The sequence below is a fragment of the Camelus bactrianus genome, chromosome 22, assembly GCF_048773025.1.
Source record: "Camelus bactrianus isolate YW-2024 breed Bactrian camel chromosome 22, ASM4877302v1, whole genome shotgun sequence".
NCBI lineage: Eukaryota > Metazoa > Chordata > Mammalia > Artiodactyla > Camelidae > Camelus > Camelus bactrianus.
The window spans coordinates 19712509-19730489 of record NC_133560.1 but is presented as its reverse complement, the minus strand read 5'-3'; the positions used below and the strand labels follow the sequence as shown (position 1 = coordinate 19730489).

General features: G+C 57.3%; 1 protein-coding gene across 1 annotated transcript; it reads right to left on the bottom strand.

Annotated features, from left to right (window-relative positions):
• Positions 1-1366: 1366 nt before the first annotated feature.
• On the bottom strand, positions 1367-16712 carry ATP13A1 (ATPase 13A1). Its single transcript, XM_074350329.1, has 26 exons — positions 16284-16712; positions 14016-14105; positions 13709-13899; positions 12260-12332; positions 11903-12058; positions 11730-11799; positions 11544-11650; positions 10831-10960; positions 10651-10706; positions 10004-10130; positions 9786-9923; positions 9586-9706; positions 9081-9238; positions 8598-8773; positions 8414-8524; positions 7242-7367; positions 6329-6437; positions 4602-4801; positions 4423-4519; positions 3788-3948; positions 3603-3717; positions 3321-3517; positions 2310-2452; positions 2020-2131; positions 1791-1934; positions 1367-1705 (listed from the first exon to the last, which is right to left on the bottom strand). Exons 1-26 carry the CDS (start codon positions 16674-16676, stop codon positions 1595-1597), a joined length of 3612 nt encoding a protein of 1203 aa, XP_074206430.1. The 5' UTR covers positions 16677-16712; the 3' UTR covers positions 1367-1594.
• Positions 16713-17981: the final 1269 nt, after the last annotated feature.

Sequence of the window (17981 nt, the reverse complement as noted above, 5' to 3'; positions counted from 1 at the left end):
CACTCCCTCTATAGTGAGCCCACGGAGTCGGGCTGGCCCGAGAAGCCTCCTGTCGCCAAACCTTCCACATTTTATGACCCAGTGACGCCCCCGCCAAGGGTCTCTTGGACCTCTGAACCCATCCCAGCCCGACTGGGGCCATGGGAGCCCCCTAGTGGAGGTCGATGTCCTGCCGGATTCCAGCCCACTTTCAAATCCTCTAACACTATGCGGCTGCAGACACTACTAGGGGACCCCCGGTAATGCTCAGTGCTGTATCAGGCTCTTGAGGCCCTGATCACAGCCCAGCTAGAGCAACCCTAGCGCCCCTCTCAGGCACGGAGGGCAGAGACCGTTGTATTGAGCCCCCCCAAAATCCCCAGCAGACCCTAAGTCCAGAGTGCTCCCCTTCTGATGGCTTTAAATTGCCTTAAATTGTCTTCTGGATTCCACATGGCCACAGCAGCCCCTATGCTGGGTGGGGTCTGGCACCCCTACCCCTCCAGAAACCCTGGACAGTGCTCAGGGCCCACGTGATGCTCACAGCTGGTCCCTGCCCCTTCCCTGCTTTGGCTCCCAGGGCTTTCCTTGGGCTGTTTGCCACACTCTTGATGGGGAAGCCAGTCAGGGATGGGCTGCTGAGGATGACCAAGGGGCAAGAGCAGGAAAAGGCAGAGAGCTCCTCACTGAGCGAAGGGCGAGGTTGTCCAGAAGCCTGGGCCTGGGTTCCCTGGCCTAAGGTGGTCACATGCAGCTTGTCAAAGTTATAAAAATGCACCCACACCACATACTCTGGCATTTCTGGCTGGAAACAAAGTTTTTGGCTGTTGAGAAGGCAAGGAATCTGACTGTTGCTTCACTTTTGTGCTACCTACTCCACAATTCCTGAGCTGCAGCTGCGTGAGCAGCTTTTGAAAGGAAGGATAGTATCAGTAAAAGAGTCAGGCTGTAGGTCAAAGTCTGGCTGTGATGTGACAAGGCAATGGCACTCATGTGGCACAGAACCCTGAGTGGGACCTGAGTCAGTATTTGTAATGATTCAGACTAAACTTCCTCATCCTAAGACACCATGAGAGGAAGGCATGCTGTTATTTTGCAGATTATTGAAAAGGGAAAAATGCCAATGATCCTAAGACTCCCCTCAGTGCCTGAGGTTGTCAAAATGTGAAGCCAAGAGACCACAGAAATGTGGCAGTGCTTGTGAAACCAGGAAATGTGCAGAGCTCTCTGGGCTCTGAGCTTGGCCTGTCCAAGAGCTGAAATGTGTTGCAGAGGGAGATTAGAACTTCACATGGCCCAGGAGGGTGCCAGGACCTTCCTCAGTGAACACCCTGCCTCCCACCCACCCAATGACCCCTTCTGTGGCAGAGAGAGATGGAGGCAGAGCTTTTAAAATCATGGATGCTGCTTTATTTACCAAAGGTGCTGGCCCAGGGCTGGTTCTGCCAGCCAGGCCCTCAGACGGCCATAGTAGGTAGGGTGGGGGTGTCCCAGTTCAGTCTTGGTGGGCAAGGCCAAACCAGCCTCACCGTGGGGGCAGTGTTCCCTCCTGGGGCCCTTGTAGGGCTCCTGCCCAGCGGCAGCAGGGTGGGCAGCAGGTGCCAGCACCGCCGTCTCAGGAAGGCACTTTCAGCTTTGGGGTCCCCAGGAAGAACTGCAGGACGCGGTCGGCCAGGAGTGCCAAGCAGAAGTCCAGGAGCAGGACCTGGGCGATGACCAGCTTGAACTGTGGAGCAGGGAGTGCTGGTGAGTCGGGTGCCTGCTGATGGATCCAGGTTGAGTCCCAGGACCATGTCTAAGGGGCCACTCACCTCCACAGGGATGTCCACGAGTCCAAACTGGCTGTTGAAGTCAGGCGAGGAGCCAACTAGCAGGCCCACGATGGCCAGGAGAGACACGGCCAGGCTCCACACCAGAGGCCTGTTCTCGGGCAGGCTTTCCATGAAGGGTGGGCCCTGTGGGGACAAATGGATAGACAGCTGTGTGTTGTGGGGGCCCAGAGGGTGGGCAGGGTGTGCTCAGGCAGGGGCCAGGCCTCACCTTGTAGTTGATGGCGAAGGTGGCCATCTGCATGGCCATGGCCATGATGTACACTGTGCTGTTGACTAGGCTTGGCTCAAATTCTTTGTACAGGTCCACAAACTGCTCCTGCCTGCAGGGACACATGGGGGTCAGGGCCCCTGCAGAGAGCTAGGGCTCTGCCTGGAAGACCCTGCTGGCCTGGCCCTGGTCACCCAGGCCAACGCCAGTGTGTTCTTCCTGCCACCCTCTACCACAGGGATGCTGCCTACTTTGGGAACACCCCATCCTACCCCAATGCGGGAACTCACTTCTCAGGGCTCCGGGCCTGGGCCTCACTGTACAGGTAGACGAGACTCACGAAGTGCACGCAGAACTGGAGCAGGACCGTGAGGATGGTATAGAGGTTGAAGATGTTGGGCAGGGGCCGCTCTCGGGAGAGGGTCTTGAGGGGCTGCAGCAGCAGGGTGGAGGTCAGGGCCCAGGCTCACCCTGCGGTCACCTGCCTACCCTGCTTCGTGGCAGGACTTATAGAGAGTAGTCACCAAACTCTGGGGGTTATGGGTTGGCACCAGTCTCCAGAACCCTGTGCACCCTCTAGACCTGCAGCCCAGATGCCATCCCGGCTTTGCTCAATGCCTAGGCTCTGTGCAGCAGCCACAAGGGGCTTAAGTTCCACCCCATCCTGGCTCTGGAATAAACTTAAAGCCCTCATTGTGGCTTATGGGGCGTGCATGGTCAACCAGTCCACCTCCCATCCTCCTTAGCCACCAGGGCCTCCTCGCATCAGCCCATGACCATCTTCGGAACATGCCCTTTCCTCCTAGCTCCTGTCCGGCTCCCACATTGGTTATGCACTGGTCTGAATGTCAGCATCACACAGGCTTCCCTGACCCATCCTGAGGCCACTCCCCACAGCCCGTGTGACTCACTTGGTGTTTTTCTCAGCACTGCGTACTTTCTGAGTGGCCTTGGTATTTGTTTCCCCCAGCTTCCCTCCACACCTGTGTGGCCCACCCGAGAACGCAGCCTGTGGACAGTGCTGGGTCCAAGTTGTGACACTCTGAAGCGCCTCAGAGGGCACCTACCCTGCCCCGATTCCCATTTGTAACTTGGGGATGACGGTTCCCACCCTGAGGGCTGCTGTGAGAACAAAACGGACAAGCAGTGAAGCCTGCAAAAGCCTGCTCTGGCCTGAGCGTTACTGGTCATCAATCCAAAAAGCCTCCCAGCACCACCGGGGCAGGCGCTATGGCTCAGAAAAGCACAGGGCACTGGGGGCTGGGGCGGGAGCCCCTGCTTTGCTCAGGGTCCTGGCCCACCTTGGAGCGGGAGATGAAGAGGAAACAGCCGGCCAGCAGCAGCCCCTGCAGCGTGGCCTGGAAGTCACTGAACTTGACTCCCTCCAGGTAGAGGACACTCTGGCTGTAGGCCAAGATGAGGGCATTGAGCGCCAGGATCTTGAACATCTGCAGCGTGGTCACCAGCGTGCAGCGGCCCTGCTTGATCACGTGGCAAACTGTGAGGGAAGGCAGGTGTGGGCATGGGTCCAGGTGGGACGGGTCTAGGGATGGGACAGGGGAGGAGCAGGGAGCAGGACTCACTGCACTGGATGGAGGAGAGCTTGGAGGTGAAGGGCGCTGCGATGCTGGCATCCCCCAGCTTCACGATGGGTGTGCTCTCGTCCTCCAGGTCCCGCAGCACCTGGCTCAGGCGGTCCTGTGAGGCAGGCAGCAGGGGGTGAGACCTGACCACAAGGGGGCGCTAGTGCTCCCCTTCTGAGACTCACCCGATGGGAGGCCAGCTGCTCCTCTGGGGGTGGGAGCCCAGACCTCTGCTTGGCTGCCCTGGAGGTGGCCCTGCCTCCACTGTTGCTCAGGACGGGGCTGTCCCGGGGCCGCCGCCGCCGCTCGATGACCCGCTCAGGAGCGTTGGCCAGGAGGGCCACACCTGGTGGGAGAGTGTGTGTCAGGAGCCAGAGGGAGCCTGTCACCCCAGGCACCCCCGGTCTGCGAGGCCAGCATGGAGCATAGACCGGAGGGTCTGCTCAGTGCAGCTAGAGACCTCCCCATCTCACCCGACCACCCATCCCCAGAAGTGCCTCAGAGAGCCTGTCTTACTTTCCACAAACTACCTGAAAAACAAAACCCAGATAAAGCATGTAACACTAGATAGATCAAAACTGATTTCCAACAAAGGGGGTTCCCACTCTCCCAGAGGTCCTGGTGGCCCCTGCCACACTGTTCCTCACACACTTGTGTCCCTTCCTGGCCTTAGAGCCCTTCGGATCCCTAGTCCCACTGGCCCCTGACCCATCCCCTCACTACTGCCTCCTGGCAGAACTTGCCCAGTGATGTGTCCCTGATGCTAAGCCAGTGTTGGCAGACAGTTAAGGAAGAAACAGCCCTCAAGCCCACGGCTCACCCACGTCAGCGTGCTTCAGGGCACCCACGTCATTGGTGCCATCCCCACACATGAGGGTCACGTAGCCCAACTCCTTCAGGCTGGTGATGACAAACTCCTATTTGGGCAGAGATGGGCCAAGTGAGGGCTGTGTGCTGTCCCCAGGGCTCTGCCTGCCCTCTGCCACCCCTGGTACCCACCTTCTGTTTGGGGGCCACTCGGGCAAACACCTGCACGTAGGGGATGAGGCGAAGCAGCAGCTGGGGGTCCTCAGTCTGCAGGTGGGCCAGGCCATCGCCCGTGAGGCACAGTGCATGCTCCAGGGCCAGCGCCTTTGGGGAGCCTTGGGCCAGGGGCAGCACAATGCTGCCATCGATGGAGCGCCACTCGCATGGTTGACCTGCAGGGCCAGCGCCCAGGGTCAGGGATAGGGCACAGCTACTCAGGTGGACTTCCTCACTTGAACCCCACATGTGCAGTTCTAGCCTGTCCTCTCTGGAGCACCTTTGCGGCCCCCATCCCACCTTATTCCTCCCAACCCCGATCCATACCAACCTGTACCCCAGACCCTGGGCACCCCGCAGAGGGCATCCACAGAACCTTAGACACAGACAAAGGATCTGAAAACCCAGGGCTTGGGCCACTGACCTAAGATCATATGACAGACTCAAACTCAGGCAGCCTGACTTCCCCCTACCCCTGGGGCCCTGCCTGAAACTCTGTTCTCCTAGGGCCAGGGCACCCGAGACACTCCCCCTGGGCAGACTGCTTGTTAGCCACTTCCTGTTTCTAGCTGGCTGATCTAGGCACAGACACTGAGCACCGAGGGCAGCTGAGGGCAGCCCATCAGCCCTCTCAGCACTGGGCAGTTTGCCCTGAGCTGTCTCAGCCTGGAGGGAAAGCGAGCGCCACCTGGCTTTTGTTGTGGCTGTTTTGTTAGAGCAGCTTTGCTGGCCAATCAACAGTCTTGGCAGCCACCCCTGGGCCACCTGCCTACCATCTCCAGGCTCTGGAAAAGCCTAGAGCCTGGGACTAGGACAGACACCTGGGATCAACAGTGCAGACTGAGAGAAGGGCTGGAGATTCTGGAGCCCTCCCTAGGCCAGGCCACCACACCAGCGCCCACCCCTCGTCTGCAGCCTGGTGACACTCCTTAGGAACAAGGTATATCCTGCTCCTAAGCCATGCTCTGCACTGGGTGCCGTCCTATGGCATTTGACAGACTCCCTCCCCACCAGCCAGAGGGGCTGGGACTTGGATCTACCCCTTAACTGGTCCAATTCTGAGGCACCACTTGCAAGCAATTTGGTTACTCCGGAGAGGCCAGAGACCATGAGCTCTGGAGTCAGGACATCTGAGTTCAAATCCTTAGTTACAGTGTCACCAAGTGATGTAGGTGGGTGGGTTTACTTCTCTGTTTCGTTATCTTTAAGGGAGAGGTCCCAACCCCTAACCTGGCTGGCTTCCTCCTATGTGGTATGGAGACAGCAAGCCCTCCTGTGTGAGGTAAAGGGGCCAGCATGGTCTTCCAAACCAAGCCCTCTTCCCCAGGTCTGGCCATGCCAACCATGAGCACCAGCAGTCCTTGTGCTTAGGAGAGGAGCACTTGCTATGCACAGGCTGCCAGCCAGGCCTAGGGTGGGCGGGAGGATATGAAATGTGGGCTGGTGTGATTACAACCAACTGCCTTAAGATTGTTAAGTCATCGCTAGTCCTGGAACCAGTGACCGCCCACGTGCTGCTGCACAGGCTGGTGGGGGAGCTCCTTGGCCAGACAGCCCAAGCCTGAGCATGGGGCAGGGCTGTGATCCACAGGCCTGTGTCACGGGTACTGGATGCCACTGGGTGTGTACACAGGTAAGCCACTAGGTGGGAGCTGTTTCTTAGACTCAGGGTCCCCCCAGCTCCTGACCACACGAGGCCTCACCTTTCTCCGTGGGAGGATGCAGGATCAGTGTGTGAGCCTTTTCAATGAAGTGCAGCTCCTGAGCCACGTGGCAGGCAGTGAGGGGGTTGTCACCGGTGATCATGACCACCTGAAGGGAGAGGGTGGAAGCTCAGTGGGTCAGAAATCCAGCCTAGAGACCTGGAGCCAAGTCCCCTCTAAGGAAGCCATAGTGGGAGTTCTTGGTCCCCTGAGAGGGATTGGGCTTCCAAGGGCCACAATCTGCCCCACCTGGTGGTTTTTCCTACAATGGATATGTTTATGTGTGTCTTTCAAAGAACACCAATAGCCTTCATCTGCAATGCAAACTAAGACCCAGCTCTCGGCATGGACAGGCATGGGCACTCTGGGCTTCGTAGATGCCCTAGGCAGGGGTTGGGGATGGGTATGACACAAGCTCCAGCCTCCTGGCTTAGACCCCGGTGATGGGAACATGGGCCTTCACTGCTGAGGGCCAGGTGAGGACTAATCATGTCACCTCCCTGTTACACTGCCGGTTCACCTCCCACACCCTAAACTATATCCTGACTCCCAAACTAGACAATGCAAACCGCCAGGACTGACAGATAAAAGCCACTGGGTCAGACATGGCCTGTCTGCGTGCTGCCTCCACATCCTCCGACCCAGCCCTCATCTCCCAGGGATACTAGGGGCCCAGGAAAATGATGTGCAAAGGGTGGACACAGGCCGGGTCCCAGAGCATCCTCAGGCCCAGGATAGGACTAGTACCCAAGCCATGGTGGAGCTCAGCCAAAATCCACTGAATCTTTGCCTCCAACACCCGAGACACACTGAGGGTGGAACTGTCCTCTACTGTCACATCCCCCCTCCCTGTAAGGAGTGGCCAAGACTGCCCACCCATGGGGCTTGCTGGGGAGGGGTCCAGTGGCCGTACCCGGTGGGAGGCATTCTGGATCTCGCGGATCACAGCCTTGGAGTCAGCCTTGAGCGGGCAGGAGACCACAATGAAGCCGACGAACTTGAGGTTGCACTCCAGGGCCTCCCGCTTGACCTCTCGGGCCTGTGGATGAACACAGGAGTGCCCTCATGACCTGTCCCTCCCTCTCCATTTTCCAGGCTCTAACAGGGAAGGCCCCATCTTTGCAGGAGGGACACTAGAGGGTCAGAAGGTGACAGGTGTGGGGAGGGTGACAGGCACCCTGGTGGTAGAGGGGCTCAGTGGTGGCTGGATGGTCCTGGCCGCCCAATGGTGCCTCTATACCCCCTAGTGTGGACAACAGCGAGCTCCTCTGACTCAGCTTCCAAGACAGGAAAGTTGGGACTCTCCTTTGATGACCACTGAGCATGAGTTCACCCTCTATTTTATACCAGAAACCAAAAAATCTCCGCCTTCAAGGAGCCTGCCTTCTCTTGCAGGAGACATGTGATAAAGAAAACCACAGAAATCAAAGCACTGAGTACCCTGAGAGAGAAGGCAGGGGAACGGGGCAGAGAGGGTTGTGAGTGGCACAAAGCACGGTGGTTCTGAGGGTGTCTGTGACAAGGCTCAGGAATGGGCCTTGACTAGGGCTCTGAACACAGAGGTGTGACCTGGTTAGTGTATATTCTGGAAGGCTCTCATGGCTACTGGGTCCAAGCAGATGGGAGCCACTTGGATGAGGGCCAAGATGGAAGCAGGTAAAAGAGCAATGTTGGTGGTGGAGGTGGGAGGAGAGCCTACAGCCGATGGGACGTGGGATGTGACCAAGGGCTGGGGATGTCCCAAGACCATGCAGTGACCAGGTAGTTGGGCAGGGCAGGGGTGGAGTTGGGCTGGAGATGGAGTCCAAGGTGCTTCCAGGAACTCCCCAAGGTGGTGTGAGGATAGCAGGTGAGGCCTGGGTGTGCTCTCTAGGGAGCAGTCCTGGGCTCTGGGATGGGATGGGGTCTCATGGAGGGTGGGGCATGCATGGGAGGAGAAGGTATCAAGGACTGAGTGTCACTGGGGCCTCCAAGGTTAAAGTCTGGGGAGGAGGAAGACAAAATTGTACATGCTCACGGTGGTGCTACAGGGGACTTAAGGTGACATGGACGATGGGCTGGCAGGTGGGGAGCCTGGACCCTTACCTGCTGGTGGGTGAGGTGCCCCAACTCCTTGTACCCCAGCGCCAGGACACGGGCTCCTTCCCGGGAAATCTCCGTGTGGATGTGGTGGTAGTCATTTGGGCACTGGGCGAACTGCAGGGAACGCAGGGGGATGTCACCGACCGCCCCACCCCCCCCACCTCCCCCCGGGCCGGGGCTGGCTCACCATGGAGTGCAGGGTTTCGGGGGCCCCCTTCACGGCCGCGATGTAGCAGAGGTCGGTGGAGCCGAGCTTCTCATAGGAGGCGAGCACGGACATTCGCTTTAGGGCACTGGCAAAATGAAAGCGCTGGTGAATTTTCAGCCCCTGAGTTTTAATACTTCGGGGGAATACTTTCTCATCTGGAAACAAATAAGCACGAGTCCTGAGGGCCTTCGCTCCAAAGAGGCAGCCAAGCCCCCGCCTGCCCCCTCCGAGCCCTTCCTCCCTCCGCCCCCTTCCTCCCACATCCTCCAGATCCGGGGCCTGCAGGAACTCCTGGCTCCGGGAGGGGTCAGAGCTGGGAGATCTGGCCGTGAAGGACCCTACTCCAGGTCAGAGGTGAGCCTGTACCCACCCGCTTGCCCCTGAGCTGGACACACAGGTGTCTGAGAGGTACAGCCCGCCTGCATAAGACCTGATGGTGTGCCCGAGGCTCCAGCCCCTCACCTTTGGTCAGCGTCCAGTCTACGGCCGTCAGCATGGCTTTCTCAAGGGGGTCACCCACAAGGGTGCCGTCATCCAGCTGCATGAGGGAGTGGCACGAGGCCAGAGCCCGGTGTGTTTCTATGGGGATGTGGGACACAGGGGTCACCTCCTTCCCATCTCTGCAAGGATGAGGAACAGCTCGTTACAAGGTGGAAGAACCCCTGGCAAGTGCCACTCAGGATGAGGGACAGGCCCCCATGCCCCTTGCCAGTCACTGTGGGGAGGCTGCGGGGTGTTAGCTTGATCCTTGTGACAACTGCACCTGTCTCACAGATGCCCCCAGAGGTCACGTGGTTGTCTGGGGCCCAAGCTGAGCCCCTGCCACTGTCACTCACATTGAGGACTGCCTGGGGAGTGGACCTCTGTGGTAGGGTCTGTGACAGGCCCTCACTTCGAAGGCTTGGGCTGGGCAGCTGTCTGTCCCGAGCTCCCAGAAAGCCTCGCCACCCAGACTCCCCATGCTCACCGGAGCCCAGCCACTCCGCGCACCACCAGGCTATCGCTGGTCAAGGTCCCTGTCTTGTCGAAGCAGCACACCTCCACCTTGCCGGCGAAGGGGATCCGGAACGGCTCTGTGCAGTACATGTCTGGGAGGTGGGAGCCAGGGTCAGGGGTCCTGTCAGGGCCCAGCCCACTCGGGACCCCAGCCCTGCCCCAGAAACTCACAGAGCTTGGCCAGAGCAATGAGGGAGGTGTTGACGGCCAGAGACAGCTCAATGGGCAGCTCAGGGGGCACGACTGAGGTGAGGATCAGCGTGCATTCCAGAAACAGCTTGTAGCGGTTCCGGCTGGGGTCCTTGGTACCTGCAAAGACAAGGCCTGACAGCCTGGGGGCCACAGGCATGGGACCCGGCAGATATGGTGGAGGAGGTCATGATGCTTACCTTCGATCCACACGTAGGCAGCTGCTGCAATGGCAAAGACCAGGAGGAAGAGGATGAAGATGAAGGTCTCCAGGTTGTTCGCTGTCACCCTCTTGACCCCGAAGAGGATCGTGCGCAGCAGCTTGCCCTGGAGGGACGGAGGGATGGAGGTCTTTCCTGGGAGGGTGGCAGCCTCCCAGGCCTAAAAGCATCAGGGCCAGATTCTCCCTCTGCTGAGGAGGAGCGCCTGCCCTGGCCTGACACAGCTATGTGGGCAGCTGCAACCAAGCTTACAGCACATATAGAGTTAGAGACCAATGGCTGAAGCCTGGGGGTCAGGGAATGAAGTGGCCAAGATGAGGGGGATGAGTTATCCAGGAGGTCTGACCATCACCTCTACCAGAGAGCCCTCATGCCACCTGAGTAGAGTTTACAAAGACTGTGATCACAGATCCCCAAGCTTGCTGCTGTCTGTGCTCCTCACCAGAACCTGAGTGGGGAGAGCGGGCCTGGTCTGGGGCTTGTCTCTGCGCTCTGGCCCTCAGCCCAGTACAGGCTGTCAGGGAGACTGTGGGGTGGACATTCTGGGGTCTGAAAAAGTTGCCTTTGCAACTGTCCACCATCTGTCCCAGGGACCACCCTCCTCAGAAGTGGGCAAGGTGCCGCACCTGGGATGTGTTGAATCCAGTCCTCAGGACATACGCCACACACCCGTTGTCGACCGCTGGGGAGACAAAGCAGAGCCATCATTTATGTCTGCTTGTCCTGATTCTTTCAGAGCCAAGCAGATGTCGGAGGTGTGGAGACGGTGGGGCAAGGATACCCCCAGACGCCCCTGAGGCACCTACGCTTCAGGCCGGTGGTGGCCTTCTGGGGGGGGATGTGCTGAACCACCTTGGTGCCCCCAAAGATGACATGGAGCCGGGAGTCGGCCTGGAGGTCCAGAACTCGGCTGGGGCTGAGGTCTTCGATGGGCTCCTGGGAGGAGGGTAGGATGGTAAAGTCGATGGCTAGTCCCACCTTGGCCTCTTTCTCTGACCCCAGTCTGGAGAGCTGGACCCTGGGGCTGGGAGGAGCCCGCCTGACCCTTACAGGGCTCCCCACCCAACCTGGTGTACCTCGTCAGGGGTAGGGCCCCGCTTTCTCTTCTCTCCTGCATGTGCAACAATGACTCCCTGTAACCCTGAAATTGGACTCACCCCAGATTCACAGCTCCCCCACCCCACTCCTGTCAGCCACCTCAGCCTGAGGGCTCAGGATGCCTGATACCCCACGATGCTCCTGACCTCTTATCTTCATCCCTCTCCTTATTACCACCCAGCTCCCCTCTGTCCAGCGTGCTGACCCGCCAGGAAACCCAGCATCTCCATCAGATGCTGTGCCCCCTCTACCTGCCTCCTGTCTCCTGGGCTGGGGGCTCGTCCCTCCTCCATCTGCATCTGGGCAGGATCCTGGCCCAGCTACCTGCCCTTCCCCGGCCTGTTTCCTCCTCAGTGAATGGGACAGTGACATGCCTGAGCAGACTGAGGACCGCCTCTCTCCCCCACTCCTGACCCAGCACCTTCATCTGGGGCACTGACTCCCCGGTGAGCATGGCCTCGTCCACAATGCAGCGGCCCCGCAACAGCAGCACGTCGCATGGCACCAGGTTCTCCTGCGGGGAGCGGCCTGCAGGCCAGGGACGGGAGGTTTGTACAGAAGCCCGAGGCAGGGGCTCCCACTGGCATGGAGCAGGACTGGGCCTCACCGATTGAGACGATGTCTCCGGGAACAATCTCATCACTGGCGACGGGCCTCCACTTCCGGCTTCGGTAGACCTGGGCCAGGGTGGTGAATCGTCAGCTTTAGGGAGCACCCTCACCACACCCACCCCAAGACCGCAGGGACCCTCCTACCCACCCGTCTCCCTACTGGCCACACCTGGATCATGTGGGGCTTGTTGCCCATCTTCCTGATCTCTGACATGTTCCGCATCTGCTGCTGCACCAGGGAGGCCTCGAAGGCCACCAGCATGGAGAGTGTGAAGACACTGTAGTACCAGTACTCATCCAGACACCAGAGTCCCACGCAGAACACCTGCGGGACACGGGCCTGTCTGTTTCCGGGAACGCAGGGAGATGCCTGAGGACTGGATGGCACACCAAGGGCCGCTCTCCCCATGGGCTCTGACCACGAGGACAGGGAGAGGTTTTCAGGTCTGGAGGTGGACACAGGTTGCTCTGGCTGTGAAAGCCCCAAGGAACAGGGTGGGGGGAAGGGCCAGAGCTGCTGCTTTACCTGGAACACAAAGAAGGGCGCCGTGGCTCTCTCCTTGAACAGCTCTGAGAAGTCAGGCACCACCATCTCGGCCCTAAAAGAGATCAGACGCCATGCCCTGTTCACAGTGGGAGGACCCACCCGACACCTCTACTTGGGGGCACCAGAGGCCTTCTTGGGAAACTAGGAGCCCTGGCGAGCTTCCGGACACCTGGGATGCTCCATTCAACTACGGCTCTCCTCGTCCACGAGGCACTGGAGCAGGCACACTGACTGCCCCTCTGCGTGGCGCTGGTGCGAGGTGAGGGAGGCAAGATACTATCTTCTGGATGAATGACAAGGGAAGAGGAGAAGGAACGACGGACTGTGGGACAGGACCCCTGAAGCTGCACAGGGGAGGCCTGGCAGTGGGTGCTGTGGCAACTCCCTGGGGCCTGAAATACAGGGCCTGAGCCCCACCCAACTATGGAGCTGAAATTTGCCAAAGACTCCCTGAATAAAAGCCCTGGAATTCAAGGAGCGGGGCCCAAGGCATGTTCTGCAGCACTGTGTGTGGTGGCCCTGTCTGGCCAGGTCCACTAGGGCCACCTCACCCTGTCCTGGAGAACTGGAGGGATGTCCAGGACATGGGATTTGAGAAAAAGAAACTGCAGTGGCCCCACTGCAATAAAAATTAACGGAGCCCCACCCTGGATTGTGTGGGGTGCCTCTGCATAAGGGAGGGTGGTGTGAAAGGAGACATCTCAGGCTGCCGGGGGTGGCGGGAGGATCAGTAACCGTTTTCTATAAACCTTCCTATTAGGTCACTGGTTGTGGTAACGTGTTTGTAACTTGTGAAAAGCAATTAGGTGAAGAAATGATTCCTGAGAAGTTCTGAGCATTTTCAGGTCAAGGGCAATTATCACCATGACCAGGACGGGGGCTTTGAAATCCAGCTCTGATCTCTCCCAGCCTCGTGTCAACACTGGTGGTTTTGGGGGAGATTAAAGGAGTGTGTACAGAGCATCTGTATTCTACCCTGTACAAATCAGAGCTGTTCTGATTACCGACATCTTTTGAAATCACCATTCATAAAGTGCTGGGATATGTATGATTAAGAATGGCAGGAATTCACATTTATAGAAAGAATTTAAAAGAGGGAGTTTACAACAGCAAGACAAGGATGAGCAGCCCCGGGCTAGGCTCCGGTGAAGAGCTACACACGTGATGGGGAAGGGCTCCCAACTGTGGCCCTCCAGGGGGTTCCTATCAGCAGGGAAGTTTAGGGGAGACTAGACTAGAGCATGTTTCTCAAAGGACATCTGCCACATTACCTGGGATGTTCTGTTGAAAGGTGGACTCCTCCAAACCACAGGGCATAAATGAACGGGAAAGGAGCCACTAGTTGGGACAGGGACCTGACCTGTGACCACAAGGCAGAGCCCCAGCCCCGTGTCAGCAGGGGCAACGCACGAGGATGTCAAGACTCACTTGTTGCTCCCAAACTTCTTCTCGGCTGCGCGGATCTCCGAGTCCTCCTGGAACCCCCTGTTGCTCTGGTAGTATGAGAAAGCGTTTCCCACAGGAAAGGCCACGGGGAGGAAGCGCTTCTTCTCCAGGGCATCGTAGGAATACTTGATCTTCTGGAATTCGAAGGACAGCACCTCCTGCCCGTCTTCCCCCTGTGGGAGGTGTGTGTGTGGCAGAGGCCCCTGATCTGGGAATGGCAGTGCCTGGGGAATCCCACACAAGCCCCACACTGGGGAGGGGGAAGGTGTGTCCAGCAGGTGGTCCCTACCTCATCACGGTGCAGGGCCACGAGCTCTGTGGAGCCATTGTTGGGAGTCGGCACCACCTTCACGAAGGTCGCCTTGCTGGGGTCGTACTCCTGACAGGGGCAAAGTGCTGCTCAAGCCCCAGCTCCACTGCCTCCACTGGGGGGAGGTGGTGGGCCCTGCAGCCCTGTGGACATGTTCTGGAACACGCCCCTGGGCTCTGGGTGCTGGCTTGGCCACTCCCCTGCCTGACACTGGGACAAGGGACAGCACTTTACTGTGCCTCTGGCCCCGCCCAGATTGTAAAGCTAGGATCACGAACAGCACCCAACACCCAGGACTCTCCTGCTGAAGACCAACTCAGACAGGAAGAATGCTGTCCCTAGGAGCCAAGCCCTGTCACAGCCCACCTGGCCTGCTGCTCCTGCTCTGCCCTCCGCCCCCACTGCTATTCTTGCTGTTTCCTTGAATGACACGGGAGAGGCGATGAGGCTCATCCTTGCTCAGCGAAGGGGCTTGGCACATGCTGTTTTCTCTGCCTGGATCGCATGGTCACACACCTGCTTCAAAGGCCTTTGCTCCAACATCACCATCTCAGGAAGCTGCCCCTGATGCTCCATATAAACTTACCTCACGAAGTCCTGGTCCTATTTTCTGTCTTTAGAACTGACGGCAGAGTACAAGTTCTAGCACCCCAACTAATGCCAATGAAAGCAAGGAGTTTTGTGTTTGGTTCACTGCTACTTCCCCAGCACCTGATAGGTGGAGGGGCTGAATGGAGCTGAATTAGTGCTCCCTCATTCTGTGAGCTGCATCCATCCTAACTCTGCTCCACCAGAGGCGGTGACCCTGAGAAACAAAGCCCTGCCCCTCTAGGAGTTCACGGGCCACCAAAGCAGGCAGAACATAACGACAAAAGACATAACTATAAACTCTGGTGACGCCATGGAAAAAAGTGCAAAACCACGGAAAAAAGTGCAAAGCCGGGCAAGTCCATTTCAGGCGCTTTGCAGATGTCACCTCAGTTTCTTCTTACAATGGCACCCTGAGGGAGGTGTTATGGTTCTCACTTTACACAAGGGGAAACTGAAACCCAGAGAGCAGAAGCACCCGTCTGAGATCTCTCATGCAAACCCAGACCTGCCTGTCCCAACCCCATAGCTGCTTAGCTCTTCTTTCTTCTCCATCCCCAGAGAGGAAGTTAATAGTCACACTTTTCAGCTGCAGGCTAAAAAGCAGTTGGAAGTTTTGGAGTGTCAGCCCCCTTCTCCCAACTCCTCTCCTTTCTTTTGTCCCTTGCTGGGGTCTTAGTTCGTCCTGACTTGCAGCCACTAACTCCAGAAGGTTCAGTCCTGCCCCTGGATGAGAAAGATTTCGCTTTCTCAGAAGAGAAAGCGGATTCAGTCTACATTTGCAGTCAAAGACAGGGGGCTCCTTCTCTGTAGCCCTCGGTGCTGTTCTGTTTCTTCCTTCAGCAAACGCATGCCTGGGATCAGAGGGGAGGCTGGCTGGAGGTGGACCTCAGGGCCCATGGCTCCAAACAGGCCGGTGTCATCAGACACAGGCCCAGAGGGCAGTGACAGTCACTGATATCAACTGTTCATCCAGATCTCAGGACTAAGGGTCACGTGCACTACCTTGCTCTTGTATTCTGGGGGGAGTGCTCACTACCATCACCCTCCTCTTGCAGATGGACATAAAGAGACCCCAAGCAGTTAAGTCACTTGCTCACAAATAGCTCCTGCTCCTCTTAAACGCTCCTATTAACTGCATTTCAAGCTCATTTGGGTCGTGGTGGTGGGATAGGGGGTGGCTCTGAGCACTGGCCAGCAGTACTGATGCTCAGTTCTCAAACCACGCACCACAGACGGGAAAACCCATCCCACAGATCTAGCCTCACATCTGAAAAGCAAGATAGGAGACAGACAACAAAGAACGTAGGAACGTTTACGGGATAAACAACCGAGTACTCGCTAGCATGGGAGCTAGCTTTAACAAGCCCTACCAAAAGGCGACACATGCTAGGCCCTGCGCTAAGCTTTTAACAGGTATTACCTTATGCAATCTAAATGACCACCCCACGGAAGGGAAGTAACCTGCGCAGGGCTGCACAGCCAAGTCAGCAGCGGGGCCAGGACTTAGGTAGCGTAAAAGGGCGGAGGGTGCCGCTGGGGACCCAGGCCCTGCAGATTAGGGACCAGACCGGGATGGGGACGGACACGAACGCAGTGGTTGGGATCCGCGGTGAGACACAACCATGCCGGGGGTCAGGCTCGTGCGCTCGCACTTACCGGGGTGCAGGTGAGCGCGCAGTGCGCGTGCACGGACCAATGCCCCGAGAGGACGGTGAGAGCGTGCGCGAGGCAGATGGTGGCGAGCACGAGCAGCGCGGCCTCGGGGATCTGCACCCAGCTGCTGCCCCAGCCCCAGCAGCCGGCGGCCGCGGCGCCCAGCCAGGCTGGGTAGAGCAGCCCGGCGAACGGCAGCACCGAGAGGCGCCGCAGCAGCGCTAGCCGTCTGTACGGCCACACGGCGGCGACCAGCTCGTCGCCGCTCGCTATGAGCGCCGGCCCGGCGGCAAGGAGAGTGCGCGGATGCGGCTTGGGCTTAGGCTGCCCGGCGGGCCGGGCCCCGCAAGGCCGAGCCCCGCAAGGCACCGCATTGCCCGCCGCCGCCGCCGCCATCTTTCCCAGCGCCGTGCTCGCTTCCGGGCAGAGGCACCGGCTCACTTCCGATGTTTTACTTCCGGTAAACCCTGGGCGCCGCCATAGCAGCAGGGACTAAGAAGAGCCAAGGCAACGTAGAGGTCTGGGTCTGGGAGTGGCTGCTCAGGCCACCGCCATGACAGGCTGTGGCCGGAAGAAGAGTCAGGACGCCGCCATGACAGAGAGGGCTTGAAAAGGGCTAAGGCAGCCTGCTTGCTCTGCCACGCCGGACTGAGACCGGAAAAGACGAGGCAAGGCGGGCGGGGGGCCACCATGACAACCTAAACCGGAAGAGGCGAGTCCACCTCGGAGAAGGCTCTGTAGGGGTCATGAGGGGCGGAGCCTGGACACTGAAGAGGCGGGGCCAAAGAAGTACCAGTGTTCGGGGGCGGGGCTTGTTGTGAGGGCGGGGCTTGTGAGGGGCGGTGGTCGGGTGGGGTTCCAGGTCGAGCTAGACCGGCAGAGAGGCCCTTTCTTCGAGGTCTTTAGCTTCGGGCTGGTGGCCTTAGGGAGTGAAGACCGGACAGCCATACGTGACAAGAGGCATCATGTAATAAATAATAATTACACACAGATAACTATGTTAACCTAAGAATATGGAAAATTGGTGTTTATTTGAAATGATGCATTTTTCTGTATTATTTATTCTCCTGTTATGTAAATGCTATTGTTTGAACAAAACTACAAGTGTCAATTAGTGTTATAGCACTTAGATACTAGTAGAAAACACATCAGACAGTATGCTTAAGAAAAATGTGTCTATATATGTTTATAATGTTTCTGTCCTCTGATACAGCAATTCATTTGAACTACTTTTTAAACTCTGTTGGATATAAAAATTGTAGGTTATATTGTTGCATATTCTTAAGATTTTTAAAAACTTAAGTTTAGTTGATTTACGATGTTGTGTTAGTTTCTGGTGTACAGCATAGTGATTCAGTTATATATATGTGTTCTTTTTCATATTCTTTTTTCATTATACATTAAGATAGTGAATGTAGTTCCCTGTGCTATACCTTAAGACCTTGTTGCTGATCTATTTTATATATAGTAGTTTATATCTCCTAATCCCAAACTCCTAATCTTAAGATTCTTAAGATACAGTATGTAAGACTGCAAAAGAACATAAATGCTATAGGACTTAGATAATATTCTATAATTAATAAAAATAACATGACATTTCTTGCTGTCCCATATTACACAGTAGGATATTTTTACTCTTTTAAGTTTTCTGTTCCAGTAACACTTCTCTGAATGGACTGCAACCTTTACATTCTTTTCTTT

Coding starts and splice junctions, on each gene's coding strand:
- ATP13A1 (XM_074350329.1), bottom strand. CDS start 16,676: ATGGCGGCGGCGGCGGCGGGCAATGCGGTGCCTTGCGGGGCTCGGCCT. Junction 12,059..12,259: donor CGCCCTTCTTTGTGTTCCAG/GTAAAGCAGCAG, acceptor CGTGTCCCGCAG/GTGTTCTGCGTGGGACTCTG. Junction 2,132..2,309: donor CAGGCCCGGAGCCCTGAGAA/GTGAGTTCCCGC, acceptor GTGTCCCTGCAG/GCAGGAGCAGTTTGTGGACC.